The 22,613-nt window shown below is 48.6% G+C and overlaps 9 protein-coding genes across 9 annotated transcripts; 6 read left to right on the top strand and 3 right to left on the bottom strand.

Annotated features, from left to right (window-relative positions):
• Positions 1-925: 925 nt before the first annotated feature.
• FPOAC1_008309 (uncharacterized protein) lies at positions 926-3,787 on the top strand (the record flags this gene model as incomplete). The annotated part of the gene is made up of 4 exons (XM_044852754.1): positions 926-1,152; positions 1,416-2,789; positions 2,845-3,088; positions 3,140-3,787. 4 exons carry the CDS (start codon positions 926-928, stop codon positions 3,785-3,787), a joined length of 2,493 nt encoding a protein of 830 aa, XP_044705424.1.
• A 3,408-nt stretch (positions 3,788-7,195) lies between these two features.
• On the top strand, positions 7,196-8,994 carry FPOAC1_008310 (uncharacterized protein; the record flags this gene model as incomplete). The annotated part of the gene is made up of 5 exons (XM_044852755.1): positions 7,196-7,397; positions 7,476-7,589; positions 7,792-7,956; positions 8,007-8,401; positions 8,455-8,994. The coding sequence occupies 5 exons, from the start codon at positions 7,196-7,198 to the stop codon at positions 8,992-8,994; spliced, it is 1,416 nt and encodes a 471-aa protein (XP_044705425.1).
• Positions 8,995-9,087: 93 nt separating this feature from the next.
• FPOAC1_008311 (uncharacterized protein) lies at positions 9,088-10,803 on the bottom strand (the record flags this gene model as incomplete). Its single annotated transcript, XM_044852756.1, has 1 exon — positions 9,088-10,803. One exon carries the CDS (start codon positions 10,801-10,803, stop codon positions 9,088-9,090), a length of 1,716 nt encoding a protein of 571 aa, XP_044705426.1.
• An 881-nt stretch (positions 10,804-11,684) lies between these two features.
• FPOAC1_008312 (uncharacterized protein) lies at positions 11,685-12,778 on the top strand (the record flags this gene model as incomplete). The annotated part of the gene is made up of 5 exons (XM_044852757.1): positions 11,685-11,750; positions 11,803-11,859; positions 11,910-12,003; positions 12,061-12,716; positions 12,773-12,778. The coding sequence occupies 5 exons, from the start codon at positions 11,685-11,687 to the stop codon at positions 12,776-12,778; spliced, it is 879 nt and encodes a 292-aa protein (XP_044705427.1).
• A 228-nt stretch (positions 12,779-13,006) lies between these two features.
• On the bottom strand, positions 13,007-13,955 carry FPOAC1_008313 (uncharacterized protein; the record flags this gene model as incomplete). The annotated part of the gene is made up of 4 exons (XM_044852758.1): positions 13,007-13,134; positions 13,187-13,605; positions 13,675-13,859; positions 13,932-13,955. The coding sequence occupies 4 exons, from the start codon at positions 13,953-13,955 to the stop codon at positions 13,007-13,009; spliced, it is 756 nt and encodes a 251-aa protein (XP_044705428.1).
• A 1,242-nt stretch (positions 13,956-15,197) lies between these two features.
• FPOAC1_008314 (uncharacterized protein) lies at positions 15,198-17,848 on the top strand (the record flags this gene model as incomplete). Its single annotated transcript, XM_044852759.1, has 3 exons — positions 15,198-15,204; positions 15,322-15,938; positions 15,995-17,848. The coding sequence occupies 3 exons, from the start codon at positions 15,198-15,200 to the stop codon at positions 17,846-17,848; spliced, it is 2,478 nt and encodes an 825-aa protein (XP_044705429.1).
• Positions 17,849-18,774: 926 nt separating this feature from the next.
• Positions 18,775-19,191, top strand: FPOAC1_008315 (uncharacterized protein; the record flags this gene model as incomplete). Its single annotated transcript, XM_044852760.1, has 2 exons — positions 18,775-18,907; positions 18,974-19,191. 2 exons carry the CDS (start codon positions 18,775-18,777, stop codon positions 19,189-19,191), a joined length of 351 nt encoding a protein of 116 aa, XP_044705430.1.
• Positions 19,192-20,061: 870 nt separating this feature from the next.
• Positions 20,062-20,865, bottom strand: FPOAC1_008316 (uncharacterized protein; the record flags this gene model as incomplete). The annotated part of the gene is made up of 2 exons (XM_044852761.1): positions 20,062-20,556; positions 20,620-20,865. 2 exons carry the CDS (start codon positions 20,863-20,865, stop codon positions 20,062-20,064), a joined length of 741 nt encoding a protein of 246 aa, XP_044705431.1.
• A 644-nt stretch (positions 20,866-21,509) lies between these two features.
• FPOAC1_008317 (uncharacterized protein) lies at positions 21,510-22,544 on the top strand (the record flags this gene model as incomplete). Its single annotated transcript, XM_044852762.1, has 1 exon — positions 21,510-22,544. One exon carries the CDS (start codon positions 21,510-21,512, stop codon positions 22,542-22,544), a length of 1,035 nt encoding a protein of 344 aa, XP_044705432.1.
• Between the last annotated feature and the right edge of the window lie 69 nt (positions 22,545-22,613).

The following is a 22,613-nucleotide window of genomic DNA, read 5'->3' on the forward strand; positions in this document are numbered from 1 at the left end:
GCATGCAAAAGAAGAGCCTGATATTGCCCCAACTGCATCACGTTTTGTCAAGTGACCCTTGGCGAGTTTCCATATTGAGGTTCGTACAGGAAATTGCACGATGCTGCTTGAGTAAGCAGATTATTCTGTGTCCCAGGCAATGACATCGAAAGCTGACAAGGTTGCAATCCCCTGTCAAGCTACGTTATCCGTCTTGTTCTACGCGAGCCTCGGTTCAGTCTGGCTTTTGATCCATGTGTAAAACGTAAGCTGTGCGTCGTCGATCGCAACATCTGAGAGATAGTAACTGGTTAACAAGGATAAACCGGTTAGACGTTTACTGGGAATAATTATAGAGGGACAACGAACAAGATAACATGCTACAATATTTTCTTTAACTATCAACAGAAACTAACTAGAACAGAGCAGACAGTCAGAAAGCAGTGGAGGCATTAGCAAGGGTTATCTTGACCGTGCCGTGCCGTGCTGAAAACAAAACGAACCATTGGTGGTTTGATGTCTGTTTTTTTCTCTTTCTGTTCTCTTCCTCTTTGTGCTTTAACTTTCTCCATAATTGATCAACCGGCTTTTATTCCGGCTTTGTGTATCTGTATCCAATTTCCGCACCAACGAAGACAAACGAAAAAAAAAAAAAAGATTTCTTTTATTTCTTACAGAACAGAACAAACCAAGATAAACTGGTCTTGGTTACAGTAGCAGTAGGCTATGTGGGGGACAACCTACCTAAAAACTACCTATTCGGACTTGATCCCCCCTAACTATCCTTGTCTAGCTCTTTAAGGTAGGTAGGAAAGCAACAAAAAAGTCAAGGCAACTGAATAGAACTGAACAGGGGCTGACTGGTTCTCAGTCAATGGAAGCATACGACGAATGTTCTGTTCTCCTCTTGGAACACAAGCCCACGACCCGACCCGACGACTAAGCCATGAAGCCCCTCGGGCCCCAAGAGTCTGGATCTGAGTCTGGTCTAACTGGGACTGAAGCAGCTGGAGCACAGCAGTCGGCAGGACTTCGGTCTACTGCCACTGTTGCTGTTACTGCTAATGCTAATGCTAATGCTAATGCTAATGCTGCTTCTGCTCCACGAAGGCTTCCTGTCAATCCCCGCCGACACAAGGTTGCTCCCGAGCACCGCAAGCGTGTCGCCACAGCGTAAGTTGCCTTTTTTCGGTTCTTTAGTCAACTATTCTGCATCTTTCCTTTCTTTTTTTTTAGATTTCCGTGGCTGTTGGTACATGATATCTTCTCGGGAAAGGTGTTATCGATCAATTGCTGTGCACCACCAGCCTATCTATTATCTATCAATGTCATCTCTCTCCAGATAGCGACCTATTCAAATGTCGCCGCGCATGTATCAAATCCTCTAGGAGAACAAATCACGTATTGGTTTAGTCTAACAAATGTCTCTTTCAAAGGTGCAATGCTTGCAACGTGAGAAGAGTCAGATGCTCTGGTGAGCATCCATGTCGACAATGTCAATCCTCTTCACGCGATTGCGTATATCCTCTTCCTGTTGAGAAGGTTTCTATTACACGCGCAGAGCTTCAAGAGCTAAAACACAAGGTCGATCTCTATGAACGGGTTCTTCGGGATACTGTACCCGCTGCTATATCCAACGCGGTTACCGATGCCAACAGTCGCCAAGAGCTATCTGCATTGCTTGGTTGGACAATCTCTGGTGCTGGTCATAATGCTGGGCCTGGTGCCGGATCAACAGTTCGTACACACACAGCACAAGCCATAGATGGCCACCCAAATATCGCGAGGGGTGCAAATGAGCTTCCTCAATACCAATATCCCAGCGTTCATCGACAGTTCCAACAAATACCCCAGCCTCAGTCTCAGTCTCAAATCCAATTTCCAGATGCGCGGATCCAAGATCTTAACCTTGGGCTTTCACGGCCGCATCTTTCCCAACCAGCACAGTCCATATCGAATACAAATCAGAGGCAGGATGAAGACGAGAACCTGGCAACTACAGAAGGCCGTCTACTGCATGATCCTGACGGCTATGCACGCTTCCTCGGCGAGACGAGTGGTGCAACATTTCTTGATTACCTGAAGGAGTTCATGACAACTGTTCTGCCTCTTGCCTACCAGAATCTTCGCCCTGGTTCTGATGGCAGTGCATTCTTGTCGAGTCTCGGCCGCTATCAGACATACGACTCTCGTCCTTTGCATGATCGTGATGTCGACCCTACATGGTTCCCTTCCCACCCAGAGATGGACGCCATGTTAACCGAGCTACGATACTTTATTCAGGACGGGAACGGACATTGGCCAAGCGGCGGTATCTACTGGTGGGGGAATCTCTCAGTGACACCTGTAATCCCTTCACTAGAGCGAGACCCGCCGGTCGTCCGGTTGAAAAAATGCCGTCCTCTCGCTCTGTATCAGACGGCATTCGCTGTCGTCTCTCAGGCTACAATCATGCCACCTCAGGATATTTCGATAGATTCCCATCTCAGCGAGAGCTACTTCAGCAGGGCCCGTATGCTCTTGGGCAATCCTCTCGACATCACCCGCTTTACACCCAATGAAGTTGCCGCGTTGACTCTGATGGGATTCTACTTGATTGAGATGAATCGCCGTGATGCTGCCTACATGTGTGTGAGCAGCGCCATGCATATCAGCATCATGCATGGCTCTCACAGGGGTTGGTTAGATGAAAGCGGCAAGCGAGTGTTCTGGACGTTATACGTGCTAGATCGTTATCTGAGCTGTCTAATGGGAAGACCCCCAACCATCATGGACGATGCTATCCGTTTAGAACCCCCTTGTGATGCCCCGTATGTTCATATATCTATCTTTTTTTTAACTTCCTAAACTTACCTTGTACAACAGATCTATGCCCCCAGCCGATGGTCTCAAGGCGCACGTCGAGCTTTCACGAATCTCAAGTCACATTGTCTGTAACACATATCGCATTTCCCCTTCAGAAGATGTTGCGAGACCTGTAAGAAGTCTCGAAGGAGAAATCAGAATGCTTGATAACTGGAGTCTAAACCTTCCGCCAACCATACGACTTTCAAGCAACGGACTGAGTGATGACCCGGCCACCTGCTTGTTACACATGCACTACAACCAGGTATTTTATTTGGTCCTCTTTGTTGTTTCTTCGGCTGACCTTGATTTTCAGCTCATCATCTTGACCATACGCCCGGTTTTCTTTGCTCTAGTCAAAAAGTCATTTGCAGAAAAGCTCGTCTCTCGCCAATGCTCCTTGAGAACACACCCCCAGCTTCCTCACCTCAAGCGATGCATTGCCTCGGCAGAGCACAACATTCGTCTCGCACGCCAGATCTTACTTGTTAATCAACCTCGAAAGCTGCTTCAAGCTGGTCTTCATTTTATATTCAACGCTGCCATTGTTTTGATGCTGCAGCAGTTGGTCGAGGATCTGTGTCCATCATCTAGAACCGAAAAGGCCCGGTCACTCGATCTTGACTTTGTGATCGCCAGGTTCGAGGATGAGAGCCGTGTGGGCAGCAACTATGGACGAGACTGCGCGACGGTTCTTAGAGACCTTCGCGTTCTTGTTCAAAGACTTCCTATACCTGTTGACATCAGCGCTGCGACGCGTTCTGCCAACATGAGTCAAGCTTCGACAACCTACGATCCGATTGCAAACCGAACAACAGTAGAGATGGGTCAATCATGGCCGGACAAGTTGACTTCAGAGACACTTCAACAACCGATTCTTGTAGATCAAGGTCATATGCTCTATAATGAGTTGGTGTCGTGGATAGATGTCGATTGGCAGTCGTATAATGGGTATCTCATTTAGATCTACACTATGTAGACAAATTTTGAAACGCTGAGGCCCATGGTAACTAATTATCTTAATAAATTTGGGAGAAGAGCTAGGTACTGAACAATCAAGTTGAGTCTAAGAAGATTGGGGGGCTTTTGGAGTGTTGATTGAGAACCTGATGGAATGTCAGGTATTTATTTATACCATCTCCAATTAAACGCCCTGCCGAACCTTTCCAAGTGCTTTCTTGACATGCATCAAAAGATTTATTCGTGAGAATATGAAAACAGTACGTAGAAATAGAGCAAACAAGGCTTCGCCTGCCTGACACATCGACTGTTCATGCTTCTTTACTGTTGTAGTGTGATAATAATGAGGAAGGTGACATGAGGTATTAATAAGAGTAAGACATTCATTCCGTCGATACAGAGTCACTCACCCACTTCATCACATGACACTCTTTGTCTACTATCTGCCAAATGGACTTCAATACGAACGAGCTCATCCATTGTCTTGAGTCATCATCACTAGTGCCAACTACCAGGGCTCTGCAAATTCCTACCGAACATGGCACCTCTCAAGTCGCAAAGCCGTTGCAACATGCTTCATTTTCAAATTCCCATCCAACAACCCAAATCAGAAGCCGCAAGTTGCTCTCTTTCGCCGGAGTGGTAACGTAAACACTTATCGGCAATCCTTGTCTTCTCTTATAGCTGTCAGATAATTGTAATTTGTGCTTACTACCAACCAGACACAAATACGCGGGCATCTCCGGCAGCATAAAGGAAACGACACGGATCCACTCGACACAGCCTGGAGAGAATTTGAAGAAAAAACAACACTCAACAAGGATTCTTTGCGCCTATTTTCCCCTTTCCCTTTGTCGATGACTCGATTGGAAGAGAATGAATAGTCAACCCTTTTACGTACGCCCTCAAGTTAGGAAACTGGCGGTGGTCGAGGTGAAGCTGGGATCAAAATAGACCGGGAGCTTGAAGGCTATGAATGGTTCGATCCAGATGTTGTCAACGACTCGGATAGCTTTGAGGGGGTCCCGCGCATCCTTGAAAGCCTTCGAAGGGTGTGGTTCAATATTGACTTGGGGGAGGCGGCCGGCAACACCCTCGACCAGGGCTTGATTGCTTTACAGAACGGTCACAAGAGCGGAGCTCGCAGCTCGCCTCTATGGCCCTTGATACATACATCGATGTAATCAGAAAGATCGAAATTCCTGATAAAGAGAAAAGTGAAGTTGGCTGGCTGGCATCTATGGAAGAATAATGGGCAGGAAAGCATGGGAGCATCAATTCTGAACAACGTTCTGGGCAAGTCTAGGCACGATTGAGGATGTGTTCTCGTCCAGTACCTCAGTGGAAAAAAGCCTGGTCAACAGCATCATCATAGCTCTTGGAAAATACGCTCGGGACCGACAGGCTACCAGTTCTAGAACTGCTGCGTCATTCCAAGCTTTCTTGGGACAGCACCCATCAGGAGACGGTCCACTCAGAACCCTACTCTTTCTTTCAGCTCTGCTATCGCATCGGCCATAACCCACGTTCTTAGGAAGGTGTTGCAACCTGTACATATCCACGTGCTCGAATCTCGCCCGCTTTTCGAGGGTGTTAGAATGGCTCAAGCAATTGCTTCCTTTGCCAATGAAAACAGGGTAATGCTTGATCTGAAAGTCCACACTGATACAAGCGTCGGTGTTGTGGCGAGAGGTATCGATATCGTGCTAATCAGAACGGATTTGATCGACAGAACAGCCGCGGTTAGCAATAAGGTCGGTTCGTTACCCACTATCTTGACAGCCAGATACATCGCCCCGCAAGCGAAGATTGTCGCCCTTTCTGAGAAGGAGAAGGTATTGCCCTTCTAGCCCCCAGCACAGGAGGAGAATGGCCCTCAAGAGGTTACGCAAGCTTGGGGAGAGCTATCAACATCCCTCATTCAGGGTCCCTACTGTCGAGCCAATGTTGAGAACGTGTATTTTGAGTGGGTGCCATCTGATCTGATTAATTATTATATCAATGAATATGGCGTTACCGATTCTGCGGGAATACTAAGATATGCAGAGGAAGTTGCAAAGGAAGCTGACCAATACTTTACCAATCTCTGAGAGCCAAATCCGAGTCAGCCAGATCCAAGCATGGTGCTTAGCCCCGACAATAAGAAGAGTTACATTGCTCCTGTTTGTTCTTTGGCCAATGGGCAGCAGTGTTCAACCTTTTTCGTCTTCTCTGCTGCCTTGGAAGGTCTGACAAGCTCTCGGGCTCAGGCTCACCGTGTGAAAACCTGATGGAATCAATGCAGCTGTGGAGACTGTCTGACATTGGCCTCTTCAGTTGTGAGTTCCGGGCCTTGAGTCCTTTTCATGCAATTGGCTTCTAGATCCAGTCGCGCCAGTCTACATAGAGCTCCAGTGGAGTGCCGGTGTATCTCAATGGGAACGTTTGTTTCAGCTAGGAGGATTATGTCGTGCTAGTGACGAATCTTTGGGACAGTCGACTGCTCGATTCGGCAACACGATCGCCTGATGTTCGTTTTCTAGAAGGCCTATTCAATCATTCATAAGCCCTTATACGAGTCAAGGCGTAACACTGGGTTCCAGGGTGCGGTAGTACTTTCTCAGTAAGCAGCGCGAAGGATCCCTGATTCTGGGGTATATGTCAGCCTTACAGCCCTAGCGACACAGCCCGCACGCCATCTAGTGACTTAGATCACTACCAGCATGATTTGGTCATCACGGGAAACTGATGATAATCGCTTTCCTGTTTTGCGCACAATTGTGGAGGCGCTTGGCGATTATTATGCGAGTCCCGCTCCTTAGTGATGAGTCAAAGATGGTGCTCCTTAACCGCATTCCCGCTACTCTTTGACACTCACATAGCCCTTCATCACTATTAACGTCCCTGGTGTGTAGGCTAAAGATGCGGTCAGTGGGTGTCAAAGAGCTCATGCAACCTCGATCTAGGTTGCATCAGTGGCGTTGGCCATATGCCTATTCGAGGCACTTTCCTGTCAGCCTCAATCCCGAGCGTCTGGTCTTCTGTCAGATTCTTACTTCATGATAGGTCGAGAATAAACCTTGATTTTGGACAATGGTGACAAACAAGATGACACCCGGATCGGGCCTTCACATGGATCACGCTTACCAGTTCCTTGGGAACCCCGTAGGATGGGGTCCTTTGGATAAGCCCCAGAGCAATCCCGGACCTGAGGGATCTGGGCGAAGTTATCGCGGAATCTCAGTAGGTACGGGAGCGTTAAGTATCTCTGCTGCCTATCAACCAGATGTGTATATGAATGAGACAAGGACGCCTAGATACAGATCGTGGAGTTTGTATAATACACTACGAGCAATTTGTCCCATTTTTTCTTGATCTACGAGGAAAGCCATTCGTGCCCCCTCCTCTTGGATTACAACTACCTACCGTCAATATGACCGATCAAAATGATTTCCAATCGACACAGTCGAGCAAGACACGATCCAGCCATGTTGCTACTGCTTCAATGGATGAGACCAGGGAAAGAAGCCGAGCGCTGAACCAGAAGCTAGATTTCGCTCTTCTTCCTCTGCTGTCTCTCCTGTACCTCTTCAATGGACTTGACAGGGGCAATGTTGGCAATGCCGAAACACAAGGTACAACAACTACACTACACTCCTCAGTTTCATTTTGTGGTGCTCAGTCAACGGGCTCGGTCGACTAACTTATTCTAGGATTTACTACCGACATAGGGGCAGAACCTGATGACCTTAATGAGGCGGTGTCCTTGTTCTTTGTTACCTTTGTTGTCCTCCAGCCTGTTTCTGCCGCCGCTGGCCGTTACATTGGTGCTAAACATTGGATCCCATTTCTGATGGCAAGTTAACGGGTCAATCCATTATTACGCACCACTAGAACTAGCTAACACTCGACAGTTTGGCTGGGGTGCAGTGACTATCGGTCAGGCTTTTATTAAAGGACGTAGTACGTTGACCCTATTTGTCTAATTAACTACTGCCTTGATATTGAGACATTCTGACTTTGCTCCAGGGGCACTTATTGCTACACGTTTGCTCATTGGAGCCTTTGAGGCGGGATTTTATCCCACAGCTGTGGCATATCTCTCATTCTTCTACCCACGATATGATTTCTGTGTCAGACTTGCCCTTTTTTATGGACAATACGCAATTGCTGGCGCCTTCTCCGGCTCAATATGTGGGTTCCAAACTCAACTTTGGGTAGTGCAAAAACTGACATCTCCTAAGCATACGGAATCTTCCACCTCCGTGGCGGCCGCCTCAAGAACTGGCAGTACCTATTTCTAATTGAAGGGGCGCTGACTTGCTTCTTTGCCATCGTCGCCTGGCTATGGCTACCTAAAGGCCCGGGTTCTGCCTGGTTCCTTCGACCAGATGAACGAGAGCTTGCCGTCGAACGAATGAAACAAGATAATGCCGAATTTGTCGAGCACGAATACAGTGAGGATGGCATAGAGAAAAATCGGTTGAGCAAGAGGGACTTTATCGAAACGCTCAAGGATTGGAAGCTCTGGACTGTCCTGGTACTCAACGTCTGCGCCAGTGTTCCCAGCAGCGCCTTCTCGGTTTTTCTGCCCCTGGTTGTTCAGGGGTTGGGGTACGAGTCTATTCTCGCAAACTTGGTATGTCGTGCTTGAACGAGAACTTAAATTGGACTCAATTGACCAGGCATCAGATGACGGTTCCTCCATTTGTCTGCGGCGCTCTTGGCCTCTATATCTTTGCCCTGAGCTCTGATCATCACAAGGAGCGAGGTTATCATATTCTGGGTGGTTTGCTACTCGGAATTGTTGGCCTCGTCCTTACCGTCACGATCTCCTCGAACACCGGGCAGTACATATCACTATGCGTACTGCTCTCGGGCGTATACATTTCTGCTCCCCTGACTATGGCCTGGCTCAGTGGCAACACACCAGAACCTGGCAAGCGGGCTCTTGTACTTGGCGTGAATGGATTCGGTAATCTTGGAGGCGTGATCGGTGCACAATTATATCGACAGCGTTACAGGCCCGACTATAAATTTCCATTCTACGTCACGCTCGGCTTTCTGGCCATCGCGCTGGTCGGGTATGTATCATACCGATTCATGCTTGCAGCAGTCAACAAGCGCAAGAGGGCGATATTAGACACGATGACACCTGAAGAAATCGAGAGCGAGAGACTCAATGACCGCCGCTACGCAGACAAGAAGTTCACTTTCATGTATGGACTGTGATTATATACAAGGACTCAGATATTGTTAAAGATTGGTTACCAAGATTGGGAATGGTTTATTTAGATAGAGAGGCAACTGAATCTTTTTGATGCATCAGGACTCTGTTTCCGTATCCTTCATGACCTCTAGTTGACTCTGTAGACCCTGTTTGCCTACTCTCATGGCCATCTCGATTTCTCTTTCCTCGTCTCGCAATCGGGCTTTACTGGCCGCCACCTCACGTTCCCGGTTCCTTCTCTGCTCTTCCACTGTGCGATTTCTCGACTCTAGCGCCTTCTCGCGCTTTTCCCGGGCATCGCGTAGCTTTTGCTGTTCTTCGTCCTCCTTCGCCGCATCCAGATCCTCGGGTGGTGGAGGCAGGTTGCTCACGTAAGCCTCGATCAGGGGATCGCGGATCTTGGGCTCAAGGGATATGTATCGAATGTCGGTGAGAATCGGGTCGGGTAAGCCGGTAGATAGCGACTTGTTGTTAAGCAGGTGTATGGGCTGGGCCTTGAGCAAGGCAGTCAAATCGGACTTGAGTTTAGATTGGGGCATTTTCAGCCGCCCAATGTGTTCTCGATACGCTTTCTCGCGATCCTTGTCCGTGATCTTGTGATCTTTCATGACATCCTCCTTTTTGTACTTTCTCTTGAACTCGGGCCAGTACAGCTTCGGAGTCGCCTTTTCTTGTAAGAATGCCATGTAAGCAATACGAGGATCCCGCTTTTCCTGCTTCGCTCGCTGCTCCTTCAACTCTGCAATCTTCTCACGCGTCCATTCATCCCAGCAGTCTCGGCGTGCTTTCGTAGTGCTAAGCGCAGTGTATCTCAAATCATCGATGATCTTGCCTTCCTCTAGAAGCTTCTCCCACGGACTGTAGGGGTTGATGTTGAAGTCATTCAGGAGATCCTTGAACAGATATTTGGCATCATCTTCGGATAGGGGCACTCCCTCGGCGCCTTCCGGCCACTCGTCTGCATTACCATCATCATATTCTCCTGGGTCGAGACCATAGTCTTCTCCCATGGCCTGCAATTGTGCTGCAAAGTCGGCTTCTGTGAATTCCAAGGGCGCGTCATCGTCCATTTCGGGATCTACAGTTCGCTGCCTCTTAGAGGGGTGTTCTCCGTCATCGTCTCCCTGCCCTTCGCCCTCATCGTCCGTCACCTCGACTTCTTCATATTCGCTGTCGTCGTCTAGGCCTGCCATGGGAGCATCTGCCTTTTGGGTTATCGCCTGCTTCTCTGGTCCTTCTCTTAATTTGTCGTCTTGCTTCGCTTCCGTCTCTTGTTGCGTTTCGCCTGCTGCCTTCTTCCTTAGTCGTGCTTTGTCAAGCTCCAAAATGGCAGGCATCAGCTTCTCTGGTATGCGCCAATAGCTAGTGTTTTTGACAGGGTTATACACAAATCGTCTCGAATATTTGGTGTAGACTAGTATCCACGGTTCATGGCCTGGAATTGCCTCTTTCCTCCTCGGCTTGTCCACAGGTTGTGGGCGCGGTCGACCTTCGAAGCCTCCGCGGCCACCACCATGCCCGCCTCGTGAACTGTGTTGTCTTTGTCCATTATTATCTTGGCTGAGTTGCGCCAAATAAGCATTGGCGACATTTGGATCGGCTAGAGAGGGTATTGAACCATATGCAGGGTATGCAGGTAGTGGTGCTTGCGTTGGTTGGGGAGGAGGCTGAACTCCTGGTCGCTTGTATGTGGACTCTTTCGTTTCTGTATTGTAATAGTATGTATGCCCTGTCGGCGCGGTATGCTCACTCCATCCTGGAGGCAGCGGCGCCAGAGCAGCTGCCGAGGGTGTATGTGTTGACCTGAGCATTTCGTTTGGCGCACGCGTCGCAAACTATGACATCAGGTTTTGATGTCGCGGGGACAGTATAAAACAGCAATAGATATTCAAGTATGCCCCAGATGATGTATTCGTCGTGGACAAAAGCGCGCAAGTTTTGTCCGCAAAAACGGCTTGATGATAGTAAAGTTGGATTGAAGAGCACTAGGAAGAAAGCTACAGAAAGTTATGATTCTCTCACGATTCTCGAAGTCCGAAGGAGCTTGGACCCAGCGGGATTTTGGTTACCCTATAGCTCTTCAAAGTTTACAGTAAACTGAGAATCTCTGCTTGAGTCTTCTTTCTTGTAGACAACAGTTTGAACGTGATAGACATTTATACATCACTATATATTCTCTGAAATAATACAGTGCCAGTACTGTGAAAGCTAATGTCAACAATTGTGATGAATTACTTTTTCTTGATCTTCCAGTCAAAACTGAGCCACAGGAAAGATGTCACGAAACAGGCATAAATTACTATGTGACCAAAATTACATCGGAAGTCTAATCTTGACATTAAAATTTACAAAATTAGTATTACGTGAATATTTGCTACAGCCTTGCTTCAGGTGCCTGTGTTATTCGTGGTTCGTGCGAAGCCTTTGTTAATATCGACGGCCCCAGAAATTCCAAGCTCAGGACCCCTTATTCCCGCTTTGGGCAACACATCCAACCTCATCATCGACTATCATCTTTCCATTCTTCCCGATTACTCTTTGAGCTGTTCACTGACGATATGACGCGGTATTGAGGACAAATACCCTTCAACTTCATCTGAGCCTGCGACGAGATAACAACTGTGCATTTGCAGGCCGCTCATATTCCATCAATTCTGGCCTTCATACCCATTTTCAACCACAATCATCGATCATGGCACCGACTCATAACTATGGCTCATCTAGCGGGCCGATTTCCTTCTTACGAAGGTACTGGAAGGTCTGCAAATATTCAAGTCAATACGCGCCAAATAGAGACTCACCCTTCGCAGACAACTCATGCGCCTGATTACGTCGGCTTCCTCTTTCTCCTAGCTGGTTGGATCCTGGTCTGTACAACACATTCTGCAAGAGAGTACCACTGTTGACAGATTTACAGACGGTGCTTTTTGTCAAACCATTCCATCGCATGTTCTTCATCAACGATCTTCAAATCTCGTACCCGTTTGCAGTTCATGAGCGTGTTCCTGTCTGTACGTTTGAAATATAGGAACTCACCCTCTTTGATCACGGCTAATGGGATCCGATAGTCATGAACTTTGTGTACGCCCTATTCATACCACTGGCAGTTCTTATTGCTTTCAACATAGTCACAAGAGCACCAGCTGCTAAGCATGAAGTCACCTACCTATCATTCCTTATCTCCATCGTACTGACATCCTTCATCACTGACATCATCAAGAATGCTGTTGGCCGGCCTCGCCCTGACTTGCTGGACCGTTGTCAGCCCGCAGTTGGGACAAAGGCCAATACTCTTGTGACCATCGACGTGTGCACGAGAGAAGACGGCCACATCCTCCAAGAGGGTTGGCGGTCATTCCCTTCTGGCCATTCTTCCTTTTCGTTTGCAGGATTGGGATTTCTCAGCCTTTTTCTCGCTGGCCAGCTCCACGTTTTCCGCTACTCAGCTGGCGGCCGTGACCTGAGCCGGGCTTTGGTCTGCCTCATACCACTCATCGGAGCTGGCCTGGTTGCTATCTCACGATGTGAGGATTACCGCCATGATGTTTACGATGTCTGCGTCGGTTCAGCTCTGGGTATGAGCATTGCATATTGGAGTTACAGACGCCACTGGCCCCGACTATCTAGCCAAAAGTGCGACGAGCCGTATCCGCGACCAGGAGTTGACACCCAGCCCGGCTGGCAACGCATCACCGATGATGAGGAGGCAGCAAGAGGGACAGATGTAGGATTCGAGATGGGCAACTTGAGAGGTTCGCGACGCTGATACTGGGGACTTAGGCATAGTTTGCGTGCTTGTTTGAGACGACTCAATGTCACCTACATTGCATGGCGTTTTTCATCGGACCGTCGTATCCTTCAGCGACAACCATAGACTTTGGTGAGGTCAAGAGTCAGATTACGCCTTGTCTCGTTGTATGGTCATTTCATGATATTATTGTACAGGGGCAGATAAGAGGAGCCCCGCATTCCTTTCCTTTCACCCCATCTATCAAGAATCTATTGCCTTGTTCCTCACTTTTCCTCTGTCTCCTCGTTCTTCGCCAGATCATGCTCCTTCAACAACGCCGTGATCTCGTCAGCACTCCACAGGCGGTGGTAGATCTTGCCGTCCTCGGTCTGTCCTACTGTTGCAAACTCAACTAAGACAAATGTTAGCGGGATAATTGTGAGCGATCTGATAGCAGAACGTACTCTTCTCGCTGCTCAGCTTGGTCGAGTCCATCGTCTTGCTGAGAACCTTGACTGCCATACCACAAGCCTCATGCAAAGTGCAATCCTCCTTGTAGTCTTGCTTGAGAAGACTCTGTGCACTTGCATTGTTGGCACCTGCACTTGTGGCCTTCCAACCACCGTAGTTGCCGGACGGGTTGCTAAGGTAGAGCTGGAATTGTCTTCGAGGATCCCAACCAGCGTAGATAAAGGACACACCGAATGGACGTAGACCGCCGTGCTGGGTGTAGCCTTGCTTCAGGTCACAAAGCCGGCGTACGAGTTGTTCGCAGGGGATGTCTTCGTTGTAAGTGAGGAGGTATCGCTGAGCGGCTTGTCGGGCATAGTTGATAAGGATGTTGGCATCGGCGGTCATTCCAGCGACGGCGCAGATCATGTTACTGAACACATGATGCAGATTAGCCATCCATTTCTGTATAGGGGAATCTTAGCATGGAGGGGTTGCGCACTCGTTCAAGATGTAGAGCTTCTCAGCGGAAGTGTCCTGCTCCAACAGCTTTGAGGTGACCTTTCGCTCAGCGGCGAGGACGATGCCATCCTTGGCCAGAATACCAATGGCGGTACCTGCATGTGAAATAGCCTCTAAAGCATATTCGACCTGGTAAAGACGGCCCTCTGGTGAGAAGATGGTTGTCTGTGGATATCGGTTAGCTACCTAGGTGGGAGAGCTTCCAAGTACTGGCTGGAGCTTCAAGGGCCAACGCACTCGGGAATCGTAACGGCGAGACATGGTGAAAACCTTCAGGCAATTAAATTGAAAGTGTTGGCAAAGAAGAGATCTCTAACGAAGCCCAAGCGAATAGTGTCAGAGAACTGTAGTGATGGTGAGGATATGGCTGGTTGTTGGAGTTGAGGCTGTGGATTCGTTTACGTCGGTGCAGCCCACGCCAGTTGGTTACCTGTAACGGAGCTCTAGGCCGCCGCGCCGCGTTAGCTTTCTGCTACCGAGCTGTTACCTAGGTATGGGAAGGCTATAGAGTTTGTGCCTCAGGCCTAAGAAGCTGGATGATCACTACCTAGGTAGCCAATCTGATCAAAGCACGCCCTGCAAGGCTACAATTTTACTGATGACTAATTAGCTTGCTGACATTTGTGATGGATGGCTTGTTTGTCAGGCAATCATTTTGCCACAATCAGGCATCGAATAGCATTGTGAGCAAGCAATTGCCTGAATTGAATTGTCTGTCACAAGCGCGAGTTTATCCTGGTCCCTGCGACTCCCTGCCACCTGCCACCCGACCACTTCAACCGCTCTACCGCTGTAGGGCATGAGCGGCGGGCGGAACCTCTTTCTAGTGCCGAAGTTTTCATATCTTCCTCCGCATAGCTCCCCCCTCCAACGTCCAACACTTTCTTTAGCACCTTCTCTTTTACATCATCATCATCATCATTTTGAAAGATTTTCTGAAAAACATATAACCTTAACAGTCAACTCGAAGTGAAACTGCTGTCTTGTATTTTCCAGTGCGACAGATTGAGTTTCTATCGGGCAACTTGACTTTTACAGTGCGCGCGTCCCAGGCTCGGCACGCGACCCGCACCAACCTACTGATACTGGATTTACACCACCACAAGCTTGTCGCGCAGTCTTGCTTGAGTTTGTGACGCCTTTCGAAGGTTTCAAGATACCAACAAACGGCCTTGCCCCCTCGAATATCTGAAATTCCTGTTTGCCAACACTGTTGGAATATCTCTTTGCGCCAAGACGTATAGAGGTTGAAAAAACAGACAAGCATCTGCGCGTGGATCAGCTGGGAAGAACCTGAAGCTGCTCTTGACATAGTCGTGACTTTCAATCATCTCCCACGTAATTACTTCAATGCCCGTATAAGGGCGCACACCATCCTGCGCTTTGTTGCAATAGTAGAAATCTGTCCAACACCATCACTACCTCACTGGTCCACGCCGTTCGGTACCGATACGCGTCGCACTTCCAAAATCCACGCTGCGAGCATCAACTCAACCCATAATCATGTCTGGTAAGCGACAAAGACTAGCCAAATCCCCAAATCCCTCCCAATCTGCTGCGGGCCCAAACCGCGTCAATTCTTGCTACACCAAGGGTTCTAAAGCATCAGCTAACAGCAACGATCCAGGCGAAGCAGAACCTCGACGATCGGTACGCGCTACAAAAGGCCAACACACCAAATCATTCGACGAACTTGAGCCTGCGACTGTGCCCAAGAAGCGACAAACCAAGAAAACTAAGAAAGCAAAAGAGCAGGAGCAAGAACAGGAGGAGGAGCAAGAACAGGAACAACAGCAGGACCAAGAAGACGAAGAGGAGGATGAGTTGATCCGCTGTGTCTGCGGTGCCACAGAACAAGACGAAGACTCCGGCGAAGCCTGGATAGCCTGCGAGACCTGCGGCGCATGGCAACATAATGTGTGCGTGGGGGTGAGCTCATTCGACGACGAGATCCCTGAACATTATTGGTGTGAACAATGCAGACCAGATGACCACAAGGAGCTGCTCGATGGTATAGCCAAAGGAGAGAAGCCCTGGGAAGCCCGGCGCAAAGCACACGAGGAGGAGTCCAAGAAGAAAAAGCGCGGTGGACGTAAAGGAAAGGGCAAGCGGCACAGTGAGACTAAGGAAGAAGACAAGTCCAAGGTTAAGTCGTCTCCTGCACCAGACACATCGAAAGATAAGAAAGATGCAAAGGCTGGGAAGAGAAAGAACCGGGAGGATTCTCAGGATGCTGATGGCAAGGTATGTTAACGTCTCCCTGACGGGGAACTGTTGGTACTGACAAATTACTTATCTAGTCAGCTAAGATTCGTCGTGTATCAGAAAACGGAATTGTACCGGTTCCCGTTTCGTATACACCACCGGATGATCTCGCCACCACCATCGCAGACTTACCGGGCTCTAGGACAGGACCTGCTAAAGCGCTGAGCAAATCTATAATTCATGTCCTGTCGTCGATGCTGAAACATGGCGATCTTCAGTTCGAGGAAGAGGACACAGTCGAGTCCCTGTCAGAGACTTTCGCTCTTCAGGTTGAGCGTAGCGTATATGATGCGTACCCCGTACCCAAGGGGCAGAAAGAGTACAACCAGCAAATCAAATCCTTGAGCTTCAACTTGAAGAACAACCCGGAGCTATGCCAAGGACTTATTTACAAAACTTTGTCTCCCACGATTTTGGCAACCATGACTTCAGAACAGCTTGCCTCATCAGAAATGCAGAAGCAGACCGCGGAAATGAAGGCCAAGGCTGAGAAACAATCGATTCTCTATACCTCCGAAACAGGACCCCGTGTCCGAAGAACTCACAAGGGTGAGGAAGTTGTTGATGACGAAACGTTCGTCAATGACTCTGCTGTCCCTCTTCCGCCAGGGCCTCGTCGCCCAGACCCTCAGCATGTTAAGAAGGAGCCTGCAACAGGTGACCAACCTGACCTGGCCTCGCATCCACAGCAAAGCGATGATAAGCAACGATCACCAAGCCAAGCCGAATTTGATATCGCCAAGGTTTTCTCGAGCGTCAAATCTCCAACTGTGTCTCAGAACCGCAGGCCTTCGGCTCTGGTTACTGGAGCCAACGGTCCTGGTGTAGATCCTGATGTGGATCGCATGCTTCAAGACGAGAACGAGTCTCCCCCTTACTCACCTACAGAGGAGACCCAGGACCCTGACGTTGTGTGGCGTGGCTCGCTTGCTATGAGCTCGATTGCTGATTTCCAAGCAACAGCCAAGTATATCGGTGGCGCAAACTTTGCTTCAGTTGGGCCATGGTCAAATTTGATCCCTAAGAGGTTGACTGTGGCTGGCCGAATTACCGAGCAGGCTGCCATTGAGTATCTCTGTGGCCTTCGCTACAGCAAATCAACCGACATCATCGTTGTGTCCCTCACACCGGTGTCTCCAGTTGCGCATGCTGAATTCCTTGCTCTTATGAAGTATTTCACCGATAAGAAGCGTTATGGCGTCATAGGAGACAAAACTATAGCCAACGTTCGGGACACTTACCTGGTGCCAGTTCCGCCAGGAGAGGACAACTATCCTGAGTTTATGCTCAACTTAGTTGACAACAAGATTCCGCGGGTGCGTGAGGAGCCTATGTTGCTTGCCGTGTTTGTCTATCACACCGAACCCGAGCAACTTAAACAGCTCAGAGATGGAGTCACTGCCCAGCAAGATGCCAGCGGCGTAGGGTCACCAACCCCTGCCACTCACGCACAGAGGAGTAATTCTACAGCATCGGCCGGTCCTGCGTTCTCGCCAGCAACCCCCCAGGCACCTCAAGGAGGGTTTCCGCCGCAGTCATCCCCAGCTCAGTGGCAGACTGCCACTCAAACACCTGTACCCATCCCCCAACCGCCGAATTACGCCAAACCTCAACCACCGCCAGTGGCACCCCCGAAAGTGACAGATGCCTACAAGCATCAAGCCCAACAAGCGGGCATAATAGCTGCCCAGGAAATGCTTGGACCTTGGATCAACGCACCAACTGTACAGTTCATTCTTCCTCAGGCGTATCAGATGGCCCGTAAGGAGTGGGAAGTTGTTCGAAGAGTTCTGGAGTGCGACCCCAAAGCGCGTGACGATCTCCAGCATCTTGGTATTCTGCTAGAGAGGGAAACAAGCGAGAAGAATGGAGGAGCAGTTGCACCATGATCCATGCGACGGGACAAATGGAAGGCAGATAACATAACTCAATGATACCAGTAAACGGCATGTGGGAGTCTGGTGATACGGTGTTTTGAGAAGCGTCACTACTTCTCTTTTGTTTATATGATTCGTTGATACATTTTTTATTGTTACATATGGAATGACAATGATTCTTGGATTCATGATATTTCAAAGTACACATTCATGGGCCGTGTTCCTTTATTTGTTCTTTTTGATGGCGTAAGCTTTCGTCTTCTCGGTTTCTTCAAGGTTATCAACAAAGGTTAATCTGTCCGCGGAGATCAAATTTGCAACATATCATCAAGTCAAGGTTTCTCTCAAGACTATGTTTTCCAACACAGACGTGACCCATACGGCCTGAGCCGTGTTCCTTTATACGTCACTTGATCTGTTCGTACACAGGGAGCGCGTTAGGTTAGTACCTAGGTAGTGTAATTTCGGCAATCTGGAATTGAGTATATACATAATAAGAATACCAGTCTCCCAGTCTCCCAGTCTCCCAGTAAGCCACTGTATACAATATTGCAATAAGAACACTCTACCCTCTCCAATCCTTCCAAGCCATGACGTACTAAGCATTGTCTTGGGTCGGCTACTTTATTGTGCACGCCGGCACTACAAACTCGCGGGAAGCCGACTTGGGCCATCGACAAGCCATTTAGAACATTCTACATGAAGTTGCAGGTACTTGGGCATTGGATGTTGTAGATTATATAGGGTAGCTTCAGTTCAACAAGGATCAATATCTGCCAAGAGAGATCGGATCAAATCCAGGGTGCTCACGTTGAAACATGAAACCCACCCCCACAAGCAGCGACTCTTTGGTGACGCAATCATGGTACCCAAAAATAGGTAGGAAGAAGGTACGTACAATAAAGGGGACGGCGGCAAGCGGGCAGGCGTCGTCTTCCATGCCCGGTTCTGGTTCATTTCATGGCCCAAGCTCGAGGTCTAAACCCAAACTCTCACCTTCACTTCATACCTACTTACCCAACAACTTTCTTCTCCTTAAACTCCAGAGTCTCTCACTTTGTATACACGCTGGTAAGCTGCCGACTTACTTAAACTCACGTCCCTAAAGTTGTCCAGAAGCTAAGAAGCCCACTGTAGATCCCCGCCACCTCAAACTCTCTACCGCCAACACCCAAGCAACCTCCAAAATGGCCTGCGGATCCTCCAAGTGCCTCTACGACCGTAGCGGTCCTGGCAGCGCCGCCACCTCAATTGCCGAGTCCATCATCAAGCCCTCCGAGGCTACAGGCACCAAGACCAAATGCATCGAATGTGGTGACTACGAATGCTGCTGTATTCCCTGCACTATCCTGTAAAGTAGCAATGCTTTATTTTGCACAAGGGAATGATTATTAAGGAGTTTTGTACGAAGAAGTGTTGTCATTCCTGGCAGGACGTTCTCGAAGGGACTATGAGGATGGACTACAATGTTACAGGAAGCGCTCGTTGACATTTCGATATAACTTATGAACTAAATGCAATAAAATGATAAACAGAAAATGATCCAATAAAGCTATATGACACTATAGTTGGGCAATACAAAACGTATAACTAGGCACCATGATGTCTTATTTATTTGTTGTATAGGTACCTAGGTTACTGATGTTACTTGGTGTGGGTGTTCCTCAAAGTTTAATAATCGATGAATGCAGCCTCGTCACGAAAGATAGGGCTCTTAGAGCAACCTTATTCTCACACAATACAAAAGCAATAGATACCTGCTACTGATGTTACACTGTTGTCAACCTTGTTTGTAACATAGGGCTGTTTCTTTTTCGTATTCCTCTTCTTTAAGCGGAACAACACCTGAGTGGGATTTTTTAATTTTAAAATGGCAAGAGCCTTTAACTGCTATAGCAATCCCTTACTGTAGCCATGCAAACACCTGAATTGAGACTTTTAACCAACCTCAAAAGTGAATTGTGTCCCTTCTGTATATCTCTCTCGCTTATTTCTGTACAATGTTCAGGCTCCTCTCCTCATCCCGAATACTGGTCTTATCCCAAACGCACAGTCGTGGCCAAAGTCCAATCTGATAAGTCCAAACAAAACAAGACAAATGACGACCCCATGTAAATTATTCGCCTGTTGCGCCTAGCAGGGGCTGACGATGTCCTTGTAACTTCCTCGGTAGGAAAAAATCAGTGTTGTGAATATTGTCCCATCATTTGTTTCATGGTCTCTGTTCAAGTGAATAAAGCATCTGTCGTGGCCCATATATCTGCTTCTCTTTGCTTTGCAAGCGCATCCCTATTTTCCTCATCAGACTGTTGCCCCAAAGCCTTCGGCACCTCAGGCACGCTCAAGCTTCCCAAGCCATCGAGCACCCTGCGAGCCTTATCCACTTGTGTTCGTATAGCCATGGTCTCTGTGCGCGTGCGGTCAAGATGTTCCTGCATGAGGGCAATAACAGATTCTCGTGCTTGATGTGGCCGATACTCATTAAGAATGTGATGGAAGTTGATGAAGAGAGTGCGTAAATCTTGAACCTTTGCCTCAGCATGTGACGGGTTCCGTGATAATGTGCCAGAAAGTTCGAGGAAATTCAGAAGTAGAGATTTGGCTAGGCGCTTGAGTTCAAGAGCGCGGTCAAAGCGCTTGGCGTCCTTTGATTCGGACTGTGAAGATGAAGGAAGGTTTGTGATGCCTTGATCCTCTAGAGTTGGGAGCTTGTCATCGAGCTGAAAAACAACAGTCAGATTGCGTATCTAACGAGAGGTATATATACAATCGGAGAGGCTTACCATATACTGGTCACCAAATACACGCCACCGCCCATCTGCCGGCTCAGCTGGTGGTTGCAGATTGATGAGATCTTCAGGGACATCAGGCACACGAACCGCCAAAGGATCCCCACCATTCTGGGCAATATATGGTGTCCTTAGTTCTTGAATCCGCGATATTTTATCGGGTGTAAACTCTTGCCAAAAGGGCGGCGGATTGGGGAACATAGAGGAGAGGGCCTGCGCCTCCTGTTGTTGTTCGGCCATTTTGGAGTTGTTGCAATGAAATCACCTTGACGGATAGATGAGGTAGTCGAGAAGAGAGAACGGAACAAAAAGTCAACAATGCGGCTCTAAGCACCTGCAAGCGTTCCTAGGTACTAATGTAAAGCTTCTAGGCTTGTGGTGGGGGAGTAGTGAGACTGATGAGATGCTTGAGATCCACGTGAATGTAACCACAGACCACGTCCCTTAGTACAAGAATAGTAATGCTTGGTTAGTAGATAATATGGGAAATCTCTCGAATAAAATAATGTAAACGATCTTCATTAAACATTACTATGAATAATGGTTCAAGTCCAGGGATTTAAGTTAGTTACCTGAGCTTTAGATTTGCGCCGGCTAATCATCGGTGGTTGCTGACCTCACCTTGTTACCCTCTCGACGACCCTGATTCTTCAAAGCTCCAACGTCATAACTATTATTTGCTACTTTCTCCTTTTCTATCGATTTACAGACTTGTCTATCTGATGCTGTTCCCTGTGAAATCAATCGCTCCCTAACCACATATCTAATTGAACGTTTGGATAACGTAAATCGCATTGTCTCACCATCTGTTTCGGCCTGGAGTCGTTTCTCGCTACACTCTCTCTTTTATACCAAAACACGAGCTTCACCTACAATCCATAGCCATGTCCGACGTACGATCTCTTTTACGGCAACAGCGCGCTGCTCGTCGCATCGAACACCCTTACGCCTCTTACTCCGAAGCAGGCAAACTCCTCTGCACCCTCTGTCACGAGCAGATCAAAACCGAGACGCTGTGGGACTCGCATGTTCGCGGTGAATCACATAAGACTCGTTTGATAAAAGCACAAACTGCAGCCTCTTCAAATGGACGCAATTCCCAGCAATCCGCACAAAAAAGGAAACATGACGATACCGAAGAGGCCATTGACGACGGAGACGGAGATATCGAGATGGACGATGGCAGGCGGAAACGAAACAAGACAGAAGATCCAGAAGGTGATAGTTCTAGGGACCAGAACTTAACCCCACCTCGGTTGACAAGAAGGACGTCGGCGACACCATCACAAGGGATCGAGATGCAGATTCCATCGCGACCTGCAACCCCCGCATACCGGGACGGCTCCTCAGCTTCTACCCCAGGAGGCCAGCCTAACAACCTTACCACCCAAAACGGAACCACCACCCTCCCCTCACGCCAATCTAGTAGTCTGGTGACAGACGAGCGACAAGCTGCCACATCAGCCTCAGTCGACGAAGCAGAGTGGGCAGCTTTTGAAGCCGACATTGCTGCTACAACAGCGCCTTATGACGAAGACGCAGTGATTTCTGCCCCGGCCATGACAACGGAGGAAGTTGCTGCTGCAGAGGCCCTGAAGGAGGCCGAGGCAGAAAAGCAACGCGCCCAGGTCGATGCTGATCTAGAAGATGAAAAGGAAGAGGCGACCCGCGCGTTGGAGGAAGAGTTTGAGGAAATGGAAGAGCTTGAAGCGCGCGTGAGGCGATTGAAAGAGAAAAGAGAAGCCCTACGCAAACGTGGTGGAAGTTTTGGCCAAGATGGTCAACCCGAGAAACCCACGACTCTGGGTAAAGAAAACCCAGAAACGCCAGTTATCCATGAGAGGGACGAGGAGGACGAGGAGGACGAAGACGATGACGAGGATGATGATTGGGATGGCTTTCGATTTCGAAAAGCCTAAGAAGGATCACAGGCTTGAAAGAGCAATAAACACTGCGAACAAAAGGCTCGCCAGTGGCCCGAAGCAGTT

This window comes from Fusarium poae, chromosome 3 (assembly GCF_019609905.1).
Source record: "Fusarium poae strain DAOMC 252244 chromosome 3, whole genome shotgun sequence".
Taxonomy (NCBI): Eukaryota; Fungi; Ascomycota; class Sordariomycetes; order Hypocreales; family Nectriaceae; genus Fusarium; species Fusarium poae.